This window comes from Enoplosus armatus, chromosome 1, assembly GCF_043641665.1.
Source record: "Enoplosus armatus isolate fEnoArm2 chromosome 1, fEnoArm2.hap1, whole genome shotgun sequence".
Taxonomy (NCBI): domain Eukaryota; kingdom Metazoa; phylum Chordata; class Actinopteri; order Centrarchiformes; family Enoplosidae; genus Enoplosus; species Enoplosus armatus.
The window spans coordinates 10,817,689-10,834,142 of NC_092180.1; the positions used below are offsets into that span (position 1 = coordinate 10,817,689).

General features: G+C 40.4%; 1 protein-coding gene across 1 annotated transcript; it reads left to right on the top strand.

The window, feature by feature from the left end:
* Positions 1-572: 572 nt before the first annotated feature.
* On the top strand, positions 573-15,512 carry LOC139289028 (transmembrane protein 255B-like). The gene is made up of 9 exons (XM_070910529.1): positions 573-636; positions 1,493-1,635; positions 1,735-1,797; positions 11,031-11,120; positions 12,474-12,554; positions 12,964-13,049; positions 13,798-13,957; positions 14,837-14,983; positions 15,276-15,512. Exons 1-9 carry the CDS (start codon positions 573-575, stop codon positions 15,510-15,512), a joined length of 1,071 nt encoding a protein of 356 aa, XP_070766630.1.
* Positions 15,513-16,454: the final 942 nt, after the last annotated feature.

Below are 16,454 nucleotides of genomic sequence, written 5' to 3' on the forward strand. Positions count from 1 at the left end.
GGCGCTGTAAACTCACATGACAGTTTGTCTTCCGCGTCAACGCTGCAGCATCATGACCAGTCAGGATGCAGCCTGCAGACATTAAAACCCACCAAAATCTCACTTTAGCTGCCTTTTTATTACATAGTATAGAGTTTAACCGCACGCTGTAAGTGTTTTCAACATGAATTCAAAATATAAGCTGTATAAATTGATGTAAGATAAATAGTTTAATAATTTATCACTGAGGTGAATACAGGGAGCTGATTGGTCTCTCTCTCTCTCTCTCTCTCTCTCTCTCTCTCTCTCTCTCTCTCAGGCTTCAAGAAAAGTTGGACCCGTCAGAGAGTCAGAGGCAGCTGTGGTCAAATTTATATGAAATCCCACTTCTATTTATCACCTAAAAGATTGAATCATAAGTAAAACGCATCTTACTCGCAGCGTGTTGCCTGTGGCCGTGGAGGACGAGGACTCTGTTTCGAATCAACAGGGATAAAAAAAAAACCGCCTCGATCAAAACACTTATAAGCGTCGGTTCAGCTACCTGATCTCCTTTTTCATTTCTAGAGCTAATTCATCTGGACTGAGATAAAATGCAGCAGCCTGAAACCCAGCAGGCAACCCAGCAAACAGCGACAGAAATACTGGACCCTGCAGGTACACTAATGTCGAGTTTCATCTTCTAACCCGACTCTGTTACAGCAGCATCTTTAACATCAGTATTTCTAGTGTGCTTTAACTCAATGTTGCTCCATTTTCATTCAGTGCATGGGAAACGTTTCTGTGTGCAAAAAGTCCTCCAAAGCTCACGGGGCTAATTTAAACAGACAACTTGTGTTGAAGCTTTTGTTAGAAATACTTCAAATGCTTCTCCCACAGCTCATCTGCTCATCTAGTACTGTACTTAGGCATGTTCCTGAGGTATAGGCTACTTTTTATGCTGTTTTATACTTCTACTCTGCAGAGAGAAACATTGTACTTTTCATATCCATCTCACAGCCATCGTTACGTTGCTGATTAGGATTTTAAAGATGTATGATAATTACCATAAAGTTATTGCACACTAGAAAGCCTCACTGATTAATGCTTCACATAAACTATGAAAAAACTGAAATCCTGCATACTGTTGATGAAACCTACAATAAGCATATAAAATATAATACGAATCCACACAACAGCATATAAAACAGGTTGAATCAGCTCCACCATGTTAACACATATGAGTCTGATATATAATAAGGAAACACTGATCCTTTGAGGACATTTTGTTGAGTAATATTTTGAATGCAGGACTTTCTTTCTTTTTTTTTTACATTGTTGTACTCATACTTTTACTTAAGTAAATGATCTGAGTACTTCTTCCACCACTCCTTCTGTCAGGAAAGAAATGACAAGAGTAATTAAAGAGGAGTCAGATTATTTCAATATGTGCATGTTGCCTTCAGCAGACAAGGAGGCAAATTAGTGGTAATGAAAGTAAAGAGTCCTGTCAGTCACCCCATTTCTTCCTCAGTTCAGTACCTGCGTCGGCGGAAGTCGGCTCTGTGGGTGACCGTGGCTCTGCTGGCTCTGGCCCTGGTGGTGCTGACTGTGGGTCTGATCTCTGCCACTCGCACAGACAACGTGCCTGTAGCTGGATATTACCCCGGCATCACTGTGAGTGACAGTCACTGACCCCTCAAACACTCTGTTGTTTATGTCTTCTGCTCCTTCTCTGAAGCATTTTTTAAAAAAAAATCTCTTTGTAACCTGCAGCTGAGTTTTGGAGCATTTCTGGGCATCGTTGGCATCCACCTGGTGGAGAACCGCAGGCCCATGGTGAGTCTGCTCCTCTGACACATTTAACATCACATTGTAATGATGATTTCATTCATTTCATCCATTTCACACCTTTGTGGTCTTCATTTAAACCCCTTAACTACACAACATTTGTACTTCAGACTTCAAGAAATGTCTTATTGTTGCATGCATAGCATGTTATTTATCAGCAGCTGTACTACAGGTAAAGAAATCTAAACATGAATGACACTAAAATGACAGCTGGTGGCTTTTACAGGACAGCATCGAGCATAGTAGGTAAATGTAGATGGATAAGGCAATTCCTGTAGGAGGAAGATTTCCTATAATAATACATCATTTCCTTGATGTATGCAGGGCAGTAATTTTAATTTCCTGAGCGTATTCTCACCTTGACTATAAACATCTTGTCAGTTTCGAACTAGGCCTGCACATCAATATCCCAACGTGCTGATAAATAAAACATGTTTATAGCTATAGGATGTCCCTCGGCTTCACTTAGTTTTACACATTGACAGTTGGTGGCGGTAATGAGCTGTAACACATGCAACGCAAACGAAACAGGAGCGTTAACCTTATCAAATGCGCCAACTTCGTTTCCAAACCCTCCATACTGTACATCACCTGCAAAGCACCACACAAGTCAGCGACGAGCTGGTGAAGAAAGTGGAGCATTTAGCAGCTAAACATGCAGATATTTCCCCCACAACATGGCTGACACCAAAACAAAGCTAAAAGGAGAGAGACTACATTTGCCATATGGGCCAAAACATGACTCCAGGTGAATGCTAATGTTGCTCCTGCTAATGCTGCTGGATGCGTAAATAGGCAACTCTTTGCTAACGAGTTTACCACATCAACTTTTTAAAGGTGACAGTATGTTTTTAGGAAAATCATTCAACATGATTGTTGGCCCCTTTTTTTTGTTTACGGCGACAACAACGTCACATTCACATTTTAGCTGTCAGTTTATTCTCCCTCAAGGTGACTTCGGTCAGCTTTTCGAGCTTTATAATATTCATCTTCTAAAAATGAGGCATTTGTTCCTGGAAAGCGGGACATATATACACCATAAATTAGAGGATTATGTTACAGACTTTGCAAATTCACTAAACTGTTTTACGGGAAATTGCTCTATTACGAGCAAGAAGCAAATCCGATTACTCGATGGCGGAGTGATGTGCTCTTGGTCCTTGTGCCCGGGTCAGTGTACGTGACTGGAGTTGTGGTCGGGGGAAGTGAATGTGATTGGCTCTGGATTTCAATGACATGAGGGGGAAAATTGCATTAGTATTGGTCAGCTGCTGACAGGGCTCCTTTATTTCAGACAGGGACACAGGTATAATATCATCAAAGTGCCTCTCTGTACAACAGGGGGTTCAAAAAATGATCATGTCAGTGACTCCAGAGTAGAGACACTTATAGTTAGACTGAACACCTGTCTGATTATCGACTTCTCTTAAAATGTCAGTGAAGAGAGTGAAGCAACTGATCAGAGTAGCTGGTCTTTAAAAATCCTCCATTTTCTAAGTCATGGTGAATAAAACCCCAGTTTGAGAACTTCAGACTCCTCTAGAAGAAATAAAACAGAATAAAAAGAGGAACAAAATCTGCATGAAATCAGCGTAATTTGTGACAACAGTCAAGTCGCCGACAAATGCAAATGCTTCTTAAGGGCCAGTGGCAACCAGAAGCTGAAACTGCTCCTCTGTGTCATTCAAGTAATACAGTCAGTATCACATTCGCAGTACATGAAACCCAGCATGAGGTTAACTGTGTGAAGTCCCTGCAAGGACTGAAGAGGACACCAGTGACACAGAAACTTCAGCAGATTGCGAGTTCTTGTCTTTCACCTCTGAATTTGTCCTAATTATTATGTTGTACACATCTAACTTTGCTTTGTGTAATAAAAAACTCCAAGTTGAAGTTTCCAAGTTGATGAGAGTTCAGTATTATGCAACACGTCGGGGAGGACGGTCTGCAGTTTCTTGAAGACGCACATCTCTTTTATTCTTCCCCGTTTATTGTCAGATGTCCCGTTGGAATATTACATTTTTCATTTCAACAAGACTTGACAGTGTTGTCACCATTAGCATTCATCATATACTATACATTATTTAAAATATTTGGGGGAGAAAGAGAGGAATAAAGAGTATAGAGAAGAAACCAAAGAAAGATTTAGTTAAAGTTTGAGTTACGCCAGGACATAACAGGGCCGTAACTAAAAATACTTGAACACACCACCGCTTCCTCAGAAAACTAGATACCAAAAATATATCTCTAAAATGTTTTAATTATTTAGATTTTTTTATATTTTATTTATTCAGTTAACTGTTGAATCATATTTTCAGTACTATTTACATAAAGGACTAAATGTTGATGCCTTCTCCACACTACCAGGAATAATATTTTGGTGAAGAAATACTGATTTCTTAATTCTTTTGTTGACCTAAAAGCATAGACTGTACATAAGAAGTGGACGTAGCCACAGATGTCACCCACTGGTGTGTGGACTACCATTTTGAAGCCTCAAGTTAGGCACTTTGCCTGTCGCCATCTTGGTTTTTTGGAACCAGATGTGACCATATTTGGACGAGAGGCTGGGGATCTGAGGACCCAAAGAAAATATGCCACCTACCTCCTTCCTCTTCTATTCTATGAACATCATGCTGTATTCAAGGAGACTTGACACTGGTGATTGAGACCAGGAAACTGTTTACTGAGCTAATAAATCAACGACAAGTAGGGTCATTTTCTCATAGACTTCTATACTATCGAACTTCTCTTTGCAACTAATGGAGTTGCCCCCTGCTGGTCATTAGAAAGAATGCAGGTTTAAGGCACTTCAGCATTGGCTTCTCTTTTCAGATCCGGAGGTTGGTGCCTAAAAGTACTGCATTTGACCAAATGTAGGCTGACGTTTGCGGCTTTGTTAGATTTTGGGAAAGTTTATACCCCAGACCAAACTTGTTTCTCAAGATAGTGTTAAGTTCACCAAACACATTGGTTAGTCCTCATCCTGAAAGGATTTTCTCTTGTAACCTTAAAAGAGAAACATCACATGAAAATATGAACAATAAAGCGTAAATATAACTTTTTGCTTGTAAATATATAAGTTAAGCAGCTAAACAGGGTCATGTTACAATGAAATAAGAGTCTGAAGCCCAGCAACATTTATTTTTCCTGAAATTACTTCACAGACATTTTTTAGAGACATTTAAAGACACTTTACAGGATTGATACAGAACAGAGAAATAGACAAATTGTCTCGGTGTGATAGAGATGTAAACATGTTCCCTCGGCCTGTCACCATGATTGTGCTATATCGGTTTGTGTAGTGAATTTTTCATGTTGCCATCCAGCGTGTTGCTGTCTTACGTGACGCTACAGTGTACCGTATCTAATCCGGTCTACACAGATACCCTTAGCAGAGCTGTTCACACATGTGGAGAGATGCAGCGTCTGTGTGTCATTTAACAAAGATGAAGAGGTTTCGTGTTTGGGAGGTCTAATATTTTCTGTAGGCTCTCACTCCTTCTGAGTCTTTGCTGTTGTTTTGCCTCTCGTGTTGTGTTGTGTGACTGTGTGTGTGAATGTGTGAACACAAAGGAAAAGACAAAGACATTCACAACCTGCCTGCTTCCCCCGGCGTCGTTCCCAGTTCTGTGCTTTTAAACTTTAATGGTGCGATCGCTGCCACACTAGCGCCGGCCTACAGTGTCTCTTATGAGGCACATGTGGCCCGCTGCTCCTCTCACACAGGTGTCTTCTTCCCTCCTGTGTCCGAGGCTCGTACAGTAACACGAGAGCTGGCTGGCAGTGAGCGAGGTCGCTCATTAAAGAACAACTAACCGTAGCACAAAGCCACGGACATCTGAGAGCTCTGGAGCTTCTCTCACTTCCTGGATCTCACCGGCCTGTCGATCCTCTGACCTCATAAAGCTGCAGATGGAGGGTTTGATGTTGTTTGAACTGTAAACAGACAGAGACGCGACGAGTTCATCTTCTGCTGCCAGACAGAGACGTTTCCGGTTTGACTCCTGACGGGAGAAATCTAATACAGAACAACTTTAATCCTTCCCTAATGTTGAAGTGGGCCACATCCATCGAGCAGTGTGTTGTATAGCACCATTTATACAGGTTATCTATACCTCAACCCCTTGAATTGCATGCCATTCTGAATATATAAAGGTTTTTACAGGTTACAAGGGCTTTACAGATGACAGACATACTAATACGACTGACAATACAGTAGAAAGATAAACAGAAAATAAAAAGATAAAATGTAGAAATGTGGATATAAAATTAGAATATGAATAAAAACCATAATGGTGAACATAAAAATATAAACTACACCATATAAAATATGATTAAAAACAATTATAGACAGAAACATTAACATGAAAAATCAAACAATATCAATAAAACTCAAACACAAGCTTAAATCCTTCAATTTAAAGACGTGGCTGAATATGTTACACAGGTGATTATTGCTCTCTAATATGATAAGAAAAACTTTATGTTGACTATATTGTGTCTATTTGTTGTCAAAGTTGAAGTGGTTACAAGTCACTTACATTGATAAATTGATTTTAATTTGTAAGCCTTCTAGTTTCTAAGAATGTATGTACAAAAACATACTGCATATTGCTGTTGTGTAAATAGATGAGCTAGGCCTACTGCAGCCTTTTCATGCTTGACGACTGGCGCTCTACCAAAGTGTGTAAATGACTTGATTGTTGGCACCTGAGGAACTTATTCAGCTGCTGTTTTGAACTGAAAGCACATGTTAACAAACGCTAATCAAGGCTGAAAAAAGGTTTGTGCTCGGATTTCTTCAGTAAATACGTAAAGATTAGTTTTTATTTGTGATTTCACGCCTAGTTGGCAGTCCGAAATTTACGGTACGTGCTTAAAATTGACACAAGGTTTCAGTCATGGCATTTTCAGACAGACATTGTATTTTCCACTGAGTGAGAGAACAGAAACAACAGCCTACATATCATGAGCTCTATATATAATAATAAACACAAAAAAATGTCACCCATAATAGAAAACCTGGTGGCCAATTTCATTAGAGGAAGACACATCAATACACTCTTTCACCTCCCATCATTTTCCACCACACAGATCAATGTTGTGTCTTCTGGCTTCGTGGAAAACTTTAAATCTCTAGATTTTAGTGTTTTAAGACATTGAGCTACAATCACAAATGTTCCAGAGAGACGTTGCAGGTAAAACACACATTTGTGCTCTGCTGACATGTCTTGGATAAAGCTTTAAACACCTTAATGACTGGCATATCGCCACTTTTCACTTTGTCTTATCTTGTCCTTCAAAAGGTCTGAAAGGATTGCGGAGCATCAAATTCTGTCTGTAAAATGAAGTAAAAAAAGAAAAATTCCCTTCCTATCTGCACTTACCCTGCCGCTCCTAAAACAGGCTTCACTGCCCTGAAACACTGTCAGATTTCTTTATGACTAAATGCTTCATGTAGCTCATGTTCTTTGCTCCAGCAGCCTCTTCTGTAGTCACTGCCTGTATCTCTCAGACTGCCGTGCTTCTGGTCACCTTGCAGCTGGGAGAGCAGAACGGTGAACCTTTTAAAGGGCCGTATTTTACCCCACATGGTCTTATTACCAGTGTGTCCAGCTGTGGTCGTGATTGGTCACTGGACCACTGAGCAGGGGAAAAAGACCTTGCTGCGGTCAGCGACTTTAGTTACATAACCTGATCGGTATCTTTACTGACTCCTATAAAACTCTTCTATGCGTCTTTATCTCTTTGTCACTGATGTATCTTCTCCTCTGAAATTTTCATCATGTGTGTCTTTGTCTTTCATTGGTGTTTCTCTCTGTTTTTCTGTACTTAAAGTGGCTTTATCCGATATTTTTATATAATCATGTATCAAATGACAATGTGAAAGGCGTCGCTCATAGTGATGAATCTCATTGTTTGTCTGACCGGCCCACGAATTTACTGTTTTGGTTCACTCCCACCACTCATAGTGTCGTTTTCGGACACAGTAGGAAGTTATTTTCACTCTAAAAAGCTCTAAAAACCCTCTGTACACTACCTGCACAGCGCCAAACGGCAGACAGACACAGTTAGAGACTAGCTGGTCATCACAGTGGAGCATTTAGCAGCTAAAGAGTCAGATATTTCCCTCAGGAGTTGGTGGAGACCAAAAACAGTTAAAAAAGTTAAAACAAGTGAATATTGGACTTAAATTCATCAGATGGGCATAAACACAACTCCAAATGAATGATAATGTTCCTTGGATGTGTAACTAAGCAACTGTTTGCTAACAAGTTCGTCATATCAACTTAAAAGGTGATGTCATGTCAGTTTTGTGTTCACAACTTGTTTCCGTTGCCCCCAAGTGGCCATAAAAAAATCAACCATTGCAGGTTTGAGTGAAAGTATCAGTACCTTAATGACAAGTAAAAGTCCTTCATTTGAAATCCTGCTGATGCAAAACGACAGATGTAATATCAGCTAAATGTGACTGAAGTATCACAAAGTAGCATTTAACTGTTCATTTTTAAATGTAAAATTTGAAAAGTAACCTGAATAAAAAGTACAAAATGTCTCCCTGAAATGTAGTGTAATAGAAGTAAACAGTAGCATAAAATGGAAATTAAGTACAGTACTTGAGTAAATGTTAATTTCCACCGCTGCTATCTTTTTAATATCTCCTCACTGACTCGACTCCTGAGAGCAGAAAACTATCTACAGTGTGTCTGTGTGTCTTTAATCTTCTACAATATTTGATTTTTCTCTCTGCCTTATTTGTATCAGGGGAGATTGGGGGGGTTTGGGCGACCGAGTGTGTGTCGAGGTATTTTATGTGCTGGCAGCTGGTGCTAAGGTAATGTGAAGTAATGCAGTTGTCAGGCTCTATTGTCTCTGCTGCTGGCCTCATCTCCCACTTGCAGCCCATAAAAGCAGAGTCATTTAAACCGCTAATGAAGCGGAGAGTCTGGGCCAGTGGCAGATAAAACCCACACAGAAAAAAAGCCTATTTTCTCAGCACGGCTCTTATTTCACTTTGTTGAAGGAAATTCATTTAAAAAATCCCTTCTTTAAGTATCCATTTCACCTCGCCACCATGGACAGCTTGACATTTCATATATAACACTTGGCCACTAGGTTAACTAAGAATTAGCCCGAATCAAATTGACTTGTCAAGTGATCAGTCTTGGGCATTTACAGCAGTATATTGAACAGGCATGTTCGTTTATGATCAGCCACAACCTACGGGAAAATAAAACAAATAAAGCTTATTATTTAAAGGCCCTACAAACCAATGGTCCACCCACACAGGTATTTTTCCACTACATTTGTGTACAGAGTGGGCTTGATTGGCCATGTTTCAAAATCTACTTTTAAGACCTTTATTTTGGTGAATATTGTAAATAAAGTTCTGTCTAATCAAAGTCCCACAAACTAACTGACACACTGAAAATAAATGGGTGCAGGTATTTATTTGTATTTCATTTATTTATTTTGTATTATTTAAATAAATGTTGTCCTTTGATGTATTATACCAGAGTTAGCGCTGGTTTGCTGCCATGTGCACGGCTGTATACACAATGAGTACTTGACAGGGTATATTCACAATGGACAGTGGATGGTAGTTGGGGGGTCAGTATAGGTTAACCCGGCCATGCCGAAACCCAACCCAACAATTATTTGAAAGAAAGGAATGTTATTTTTATGATTATATATTATTTTTGTATAGAATTCTTCATATTAAAGACAAAACCCTGTGTTTTAAAAAGGTAACAGACCTTTTTCACAGCAGACATTTTGACTTGTATTGTAGGAAAAGTACAGGTGTTACTAAAACATTAACGATGCAGTTTAAAGGAGTTCAGCCATTTATCATTTTATAATTTACTCTCTTACTGTGACATGTCGAAATGTCTTTCATGAAAACAACTGGAACAATGCAAATTTCCCCGCTGAGGGATTAATAAAGGATTATCTTATCTTATTTTATTAAAGCATCTGTTCTGAGTCTTACCGGCCATCACATGTGCTACTTCAGGACCGTCAGCTGTAAACAAATAATAATCGAACCAAGAAAGGTCTTCTGGATGAAAGACATGCTGTCGAAATCTCTCTCTAAAATAAAAAAATCCCGAAAGTCTTAAATGGCAGAAATCAAAGAAAGGAAAAGAAAAGTCTCCCATGAATCAAATAAGTCACGCATGTCAATGCGGGATCAGTAGATACACTGTAGATTATACATATCCACACTACCTTTCTACTTTTTTTGCTTAATTTTTGGGACAGACTGCTTCATGTTTAATCTCCTGCTTCAGTACAGGAGGTTTGGTCCTGGAGGAGCGATTGAACAGACAGTAAACGATGCTCAGTGATAAAGTTCACGATCAGACATCTGTGATCAGCCAGCTGGGTCTGCTGGGCTGTGTGTGTGTGTGTGTGTGTGTGTGTACTATCAGAAAATGACTTTGTCTTACAGTAAAAGCTACATGGACGAACAGGTGTGTGTCACATGGTTCAGACAGAAATGAAGAACTGTTTGAAAAGGAAAGATTTGAGGTTATTGATCGGTGATCCGATTCTTAATTTACAGGATTGTGTTAATGTGAGAGATAAGCAACAATGTGGATTTGATCTGTCCTGGTGTGTGTCTTTGTGTGTGTGTATCAGATTGGGAGAATTAGATTGACCTTGCTGGTACAAAAGGCCGTCCTTCTGTCCTGTACGTTGCCTCTTTGCCCATAAATTACCCACAAAGCACCTCTGCGTTGGCAGAGCAAGACGCCGTACATTTCCTTTATCGTCCTGCAGCCCCGATGCTGCAGGCAACCAATCAGGACACACACCAGCAGAAACACCACGCTGTGTGTGTAAAGATTATGATAACATTTTGACTTTGCATTTATATCAAATGTAGATTTCATAAATACATCTATGTTTCCAGTTTATCAGTTTCCAAATGTATTTGTGGATTTATTTCCTGATACATTTTTTTATGATTTATTTTACAACTTCTGTGTATTTACTTATTAATAATTTTAAAATAATTTTATTTAGAGATGTGTCTCCAACTCATACAGTTATGCTTTCAAATAATGAAAAACAAGCAGATAATCTCATAAACTGTTACTCTGATAATACTTACTGGTACTTTTCTCTTTGTTCCAAAATAGTTTCTCATGACTTCACCCTATTTTCTTTTTCCTTTACACTCCCTTCATCTCCTTCCACCTCTCTTTAAGCTCATGGCAGCAATCATCTTCATCAGTATCGGAGTCATCGCGTCTTTCTTCTGTGCCATTGTGGACGGGATCATCGCTTCAGAGTTCATTGTAAGTATCACATGTATTTACATGCCTGCACCGACAAGAAAGAAAATCAAACTAATTCATCCTTTTTTGTCTGAACAAACCCTCACACACACTCTCACACCAAATGTAATCACACACATGCTGGGGTCAGCAGAGACGGGGTTTCAAAACTGGCACAGATACATTAGTGAGATCAGGAACTTTACAGATGCAATCAGACGGAACGGTCAGTACCATCACAACAGCACAGACATGTAGACCAGACCAACTAATCCCAGCCCGACCTGCAGAGAGCTGCTGGGTCACCTGAAGAGACTGGGCTGATTAAATGTGTCCAAAAGTTCCTTTACTTCCTCTGAGACACTGAAAACTTGTGTATTGCGATGCAAACAAGGGAAAAACAAAATATGCAACAACCAAAGATGGATACATTTTCCCTGATGGTCTGTTGGATACATATAAACTATTTTGCAATATATTTTCTTATAGAGAGAGATATTAGCACATAAAACAACTCTGTTCACAGTTTCATAATTGAATTATACATATTTAATTCTTTGAAGCCACATTTTATCTGAAACACTTTCATAATCAGTCAGTTTATCAACACATCATGGCATCAGTCAGAGGACAGTTTCAACCTCTCTAAACTTTAATAACACCCAGGCTTAATTAATATGCGTAAAATCCAATTTGTGCAAATATCTGTTATATGTTTGTTTATATGGGAATGAACAGAAATTGCAGAGAGGTCAAGTAAGGTCATTGTTGCTGCCTTACTGGATATCTGAGACGCTCTCTGCGTTTGGATACACGGACACGAACACCTCGGTTTGTCACATCGGCCTAATGAATTTTAATGAGCGTCTTAATGAGTGTGGACCGGAGAGCGTTTAAAAAGCTGGACATCTCAGCACCTGGCACCGAGTCACTCATATTGATCAACAGCGCTATCAAACCTCTGCAGATATATTTATTTTGTGCTCACAGGACAGTAAAAGTCATATTTACTGCACCTTCGAGCTTCGCACACATTATATAAAGTCCGGTGAGGTTTAATGCTGTCGGTTTTGTAGTCTGGTGCAGTGGACGGTTTTATGTTGTAAACCTTCAAATTCACACACACACACGTAACTTTACATGATACACAAGTACAAAAAGTGCATCATTGAAACCCTTAAATCATGGAGATTTGCTCTAAAAAAAGAAACTGACGCACGGAGAAACATTTGGATCACAGTTGTGATGTGTGACAGGCCGACTCATACGTCAGTGGTCACAATCCTATATTAGTTTGTCTATTTCCATGTGATTGAACGGATTTAACAAAACCAGTCGCGTCTCTTCTCTTTCTAATCTGTCGGACACACACAGGACACAAGACCCTTGCAGGAGGACATGTGCGACTTTTACGCCAGTGGATCGGGCTACGCCTACGACAGCTACTACACTGAGGTGACTGTAAACACACTTAATATTTCTCACTGAGCAAATATATTCTTAAAAATCTGAATAATAATCTGAAAACCTAACGTAACGTAGCCGAATGTATGGTTTCCATTCACTTACAGATCACCTTCAATCTCTCGGTGGTTGTCTGTTAAATGGTGTAAATGATGCTTGAAATGTAATATATTCGGGGTTCTTGCAGCCTTTCTGTGCTCAGCTCACAACATCTGTAGTGACATCTAGTTGTTAAATGATGCTACTGCACTGAACGCAACAACTGCATCTCGTTCACATTACGTGCAGACAGTTTCATACCGGCCGTGTATATGTGCAGCTGGTATCAGGTTTCATGAGGTTACCAACACTTTTAGTACAAACGACTAAAGCTCTGAGAACCTCCTCTGTGGCACTGCAGGTGACGTGCCGTTCATTCGACAAAGCGTGCAAGCTGAAACTGAGGAGCAACACCTGCTACTGCTGTTACCTGTACAACTGTGAGAGGTGAGGCGCAGCAACACAAGCTGCTGGTGTTCAGATCTGAGCAACACCAGAGTGCACGTGTGTGTTGCTTACTTCGGATAAACAAGGACCATACAGCTGGGTTTGCATGTTTTAACCCATTCACTTCAATTGGAATGTACTGCAGTATTTTCACGTTTTTAGATGAACTTTCTACAACTAGTACCCATTCACTTCAGTACACTATCATGTTTATTTATCTGTTTTTATATGTTATAAGTATGTGATAATACAGTAGGAAGCAGGGGCTAGCGGACACACACACACAAGCTGACATTAGATCATGTGATTTTGCACATCTTGTATTAAAGAGGCTCCTATTCTACAGCCAACTTTCAAATACCAGATGTTGGAGTTTTCCATAAGCTCTTGAACGTACCAGAGGAAGAGCTTTCCAAAAAGTCCCTCCCTGCTTGCCCCTACATCACTACTCAGTTATTCGCTGATAAATGGCCGCCTGGACGTTTTAATAAAGAAATAAAGTGAGTGAAAGGGATGAGCCTGGATAGCCTGTGGTATGTAGTGGAAAGAGGTTGCCATACAGTCGGCATTCCTCATGGCAGGTGTTATTAATAAGATTAATAAGAGCTGCACTCCGTTCAGCATTACCTGTTCCGGGGACCTACCATCGTGCATGTCTGGTCACTGACGTTGCTCCACTTACACTGTGTTTATGGCATTTTGTATTGACCCCCCCCCCCCCCCCCCCCCCGCTCTCTTCCTCTTCCAGCACAGAGTACCACACACAGTACTATGAGTTCACCGGGGTCAGCAGCTGCTGGGACGTGATCCACCTGCACCGTCTGCTGTGGGCCTCAGTGGTGCTCAACGTGATCGGCTTGTTCCTGGGCATCATCGCCGCCGCCATCCTCGGAGCGTACAAGGATATGGTGAGCAGGAGTCCAAGAAAGAGAAAAACTGGGAGAGCATCTTTACTTGACTAGACAAGACGTTACAAAGGACTCTTTGGAGTGAAGGGCCACAGGAAATTCAAAGACAGAAGATTAAAAGGCAGTCTGAGTTCTGAGGGAAATAAAAAGCTTGTAATATTACATGGCTGACAGGTGTTTCGGCAATAACCTTCAGCACCTTGACTAAGGCCTTTTATTATACTTGTGACTTCAAGGGACTTCAGGATCCTGATCTCCAGATGTGTCATTAGAATTATTCTCAACTCAACAACATCTCTCACTGGAGCTTCTTTCAAAGCTTCCAAAAGGTTAAATTTGTCACTGAAAGTGGAAGTGTGCCAAGCTCGCTCTCTCCTGCAGTTGATTAACATAGTTCCTGAATTACCAAAGAGGTCACTAATGAGACTGAACTGTCAAAAATGATGCATCAACCGAATACTGTACTTAAAATTATTCAACCTTTCTTTTTTTGCTCTGTTACTTTACCAAAGCTTAGTTTGAAACATAACAGTGATTTATGTGCGCAGTTATCTTTTTGTTTCACTGCATTTTCAAGAATTTACAGCTCACACATGAAAGTACTAAAAACTACGTAAAATGCGATTTCTCTGGCATGAATGGTAGGCTGGTAATCTGTTTCAAAGACATGAAAATCTCTGATCTTATTTTGTTAATCTTAATGGTCCTGCTTTTACGATTATAGTTCCTACAGTACATTAGGCAGCAATCACACTTCATTGCCTCTTATATAATGACGTGTGTGTGTTTCATGTGTATCTCACTCACTCACATTTGCCCTCCAGCCTCCTGTGATGATTTCCCATCTTATTCAAATCCATTTTTACTGTTTTCCTGCAGCAGAAGCCGACTCCTCAGATGGCTCCCAGCCCTGCGCCGCCACCCCACATCCTGTACAACCCGACCCAGCACATGCTCACCTACGCTGGCTTCTGTCCCTCAGGACAGACTCTGCCCGCCTACCCCAACTATCCCATAACCATGCAGGTAGGAGTCCAGACCAAAACAAATAAGAACCATTAATAGGCGCCTTTTCACAGAAGACAAAGGCCTATTACACTGTAAATATTTCATTCCAGATGAGCAGCACTGGATCACATTTATTCTTGCTGCACTAGCACATCTGTTTCACTCTAACATCAAAGCACTTAACCAGAAAGGTCTGCTGCCACGTCACATTACTGACACAGAAATTACAGAAATTATTTTAGGTATCTCTGGCTCAACTTCCACATACCGTTGCAACCTACCACTCCCCGTCTCTTCTCCTCTCCCACAGCATAACAGCAGCTATCAGCCACCTGCTACTCCCCAGCTGATCCCTGAGGGAGGCCCTGCCTCCAACACCTGCCCGTCTGAGGAGAACCCGGGCCAGCAGCCCTCTCAGGCTCCCAACCAGCCACAGCCTCAGGGAACCACCCAGGAACCAGGGGGCTACATGCTTACACCCAATGCTCCTGTCCTCTACGGATCCTCCTACAGCCCCTTTGAGAAACCTCCACCTTACGCCTGCTGAGCTCTCAGACAAACATATGGGGCATGTTGGAGAAAAGATAACTTGATCTGGTCAAACCGAATGTAGCACAAGACATTTCATAGGTGACCTTATAGATGGAAAACACTCAGTGAGCTTCACGACTACTCTGTACTGATATAAATGCTACATTTCCTGTGGTTGACTGAAGAGAGACACCGATTTATAGCTATGTAGTGTGATTATATAGATATGATCAAGTTATTTCATGTGTATTCATTAAGGGAAATGGTTTTGGGAAATACGCTTATTCAAATAAATCTGTTTTCTTGCTTGTATCTGAACCTAAATATGAAACTACAGCCAGCCAGCTAACTTAGCTTAGCATAAAGACTGGAAACAGGGGGGCAGCTAGCCTGGTTCTGTCACTCAGCAGGAAAGCAAATAAACGTATTTCCCAAAATGTCAAACCTCTTCTTTCGGCCTAAAGCTGGCTTTCAGATGCTTAAATATTACATATGAATAAGTGATAAGTAGTACACTTGAGTATGATCTGATAGTTGTTTGTTATAACTTGTGTAGATTGGATTACAGATCTCGTTGTGTATCGTCTCACTACACTAACTACTATACAAGCAATTAAAAGGGCTTTCTTGTGAACTGGAGAGTAAATGACGCTGATGTTGCTGTTATTTAATTATGTTTGTGTGAATCGTTTAATGTGCACTTTAAAGTCAATATACTCTATATATTATTGATGATGCATGTTAACTGCTGTAGGATGGGATTCTGTAGCTGCTGCTGCTATGAAATACATTATGTATTAAAGAGACACCTATAAGAAATATACATTCACTGATGCAAATCTGCATGCTTATTTGCCGACGGTCAAATGAGAAGACTGATGCTTGTACGGTAAATACATGCATGATGTATGAAGCTACTGCTAGCAGCTGCTTAGCTTAGCTTGGCATAAAGACAAGG

Bases quoted from the DNA above. Each gene is read 5' to 3' on its own strand.
- LOC139289028 (XM_070910529.1), top strand. From the start codon at position 573: ATGCAGCAGCCTGAAACCCAGCAGGCAACCCAGCAAACAGCGACAGAA. The intron at 637-1,492 runs GTACACTAATGT...TTTCTTCCTCAG, and splicing joins AGAAATACTGGACCCTGCAG to TTCAGTACCTGCGTCGGCGG. The intron at 1,798-11,030 runs GTGAGTCTGCTC...CCTCTCTTTAAG, and splicing joins TGGAGAACCGCAGGCCCATG to CTCATGGCAGCAATCATCTT.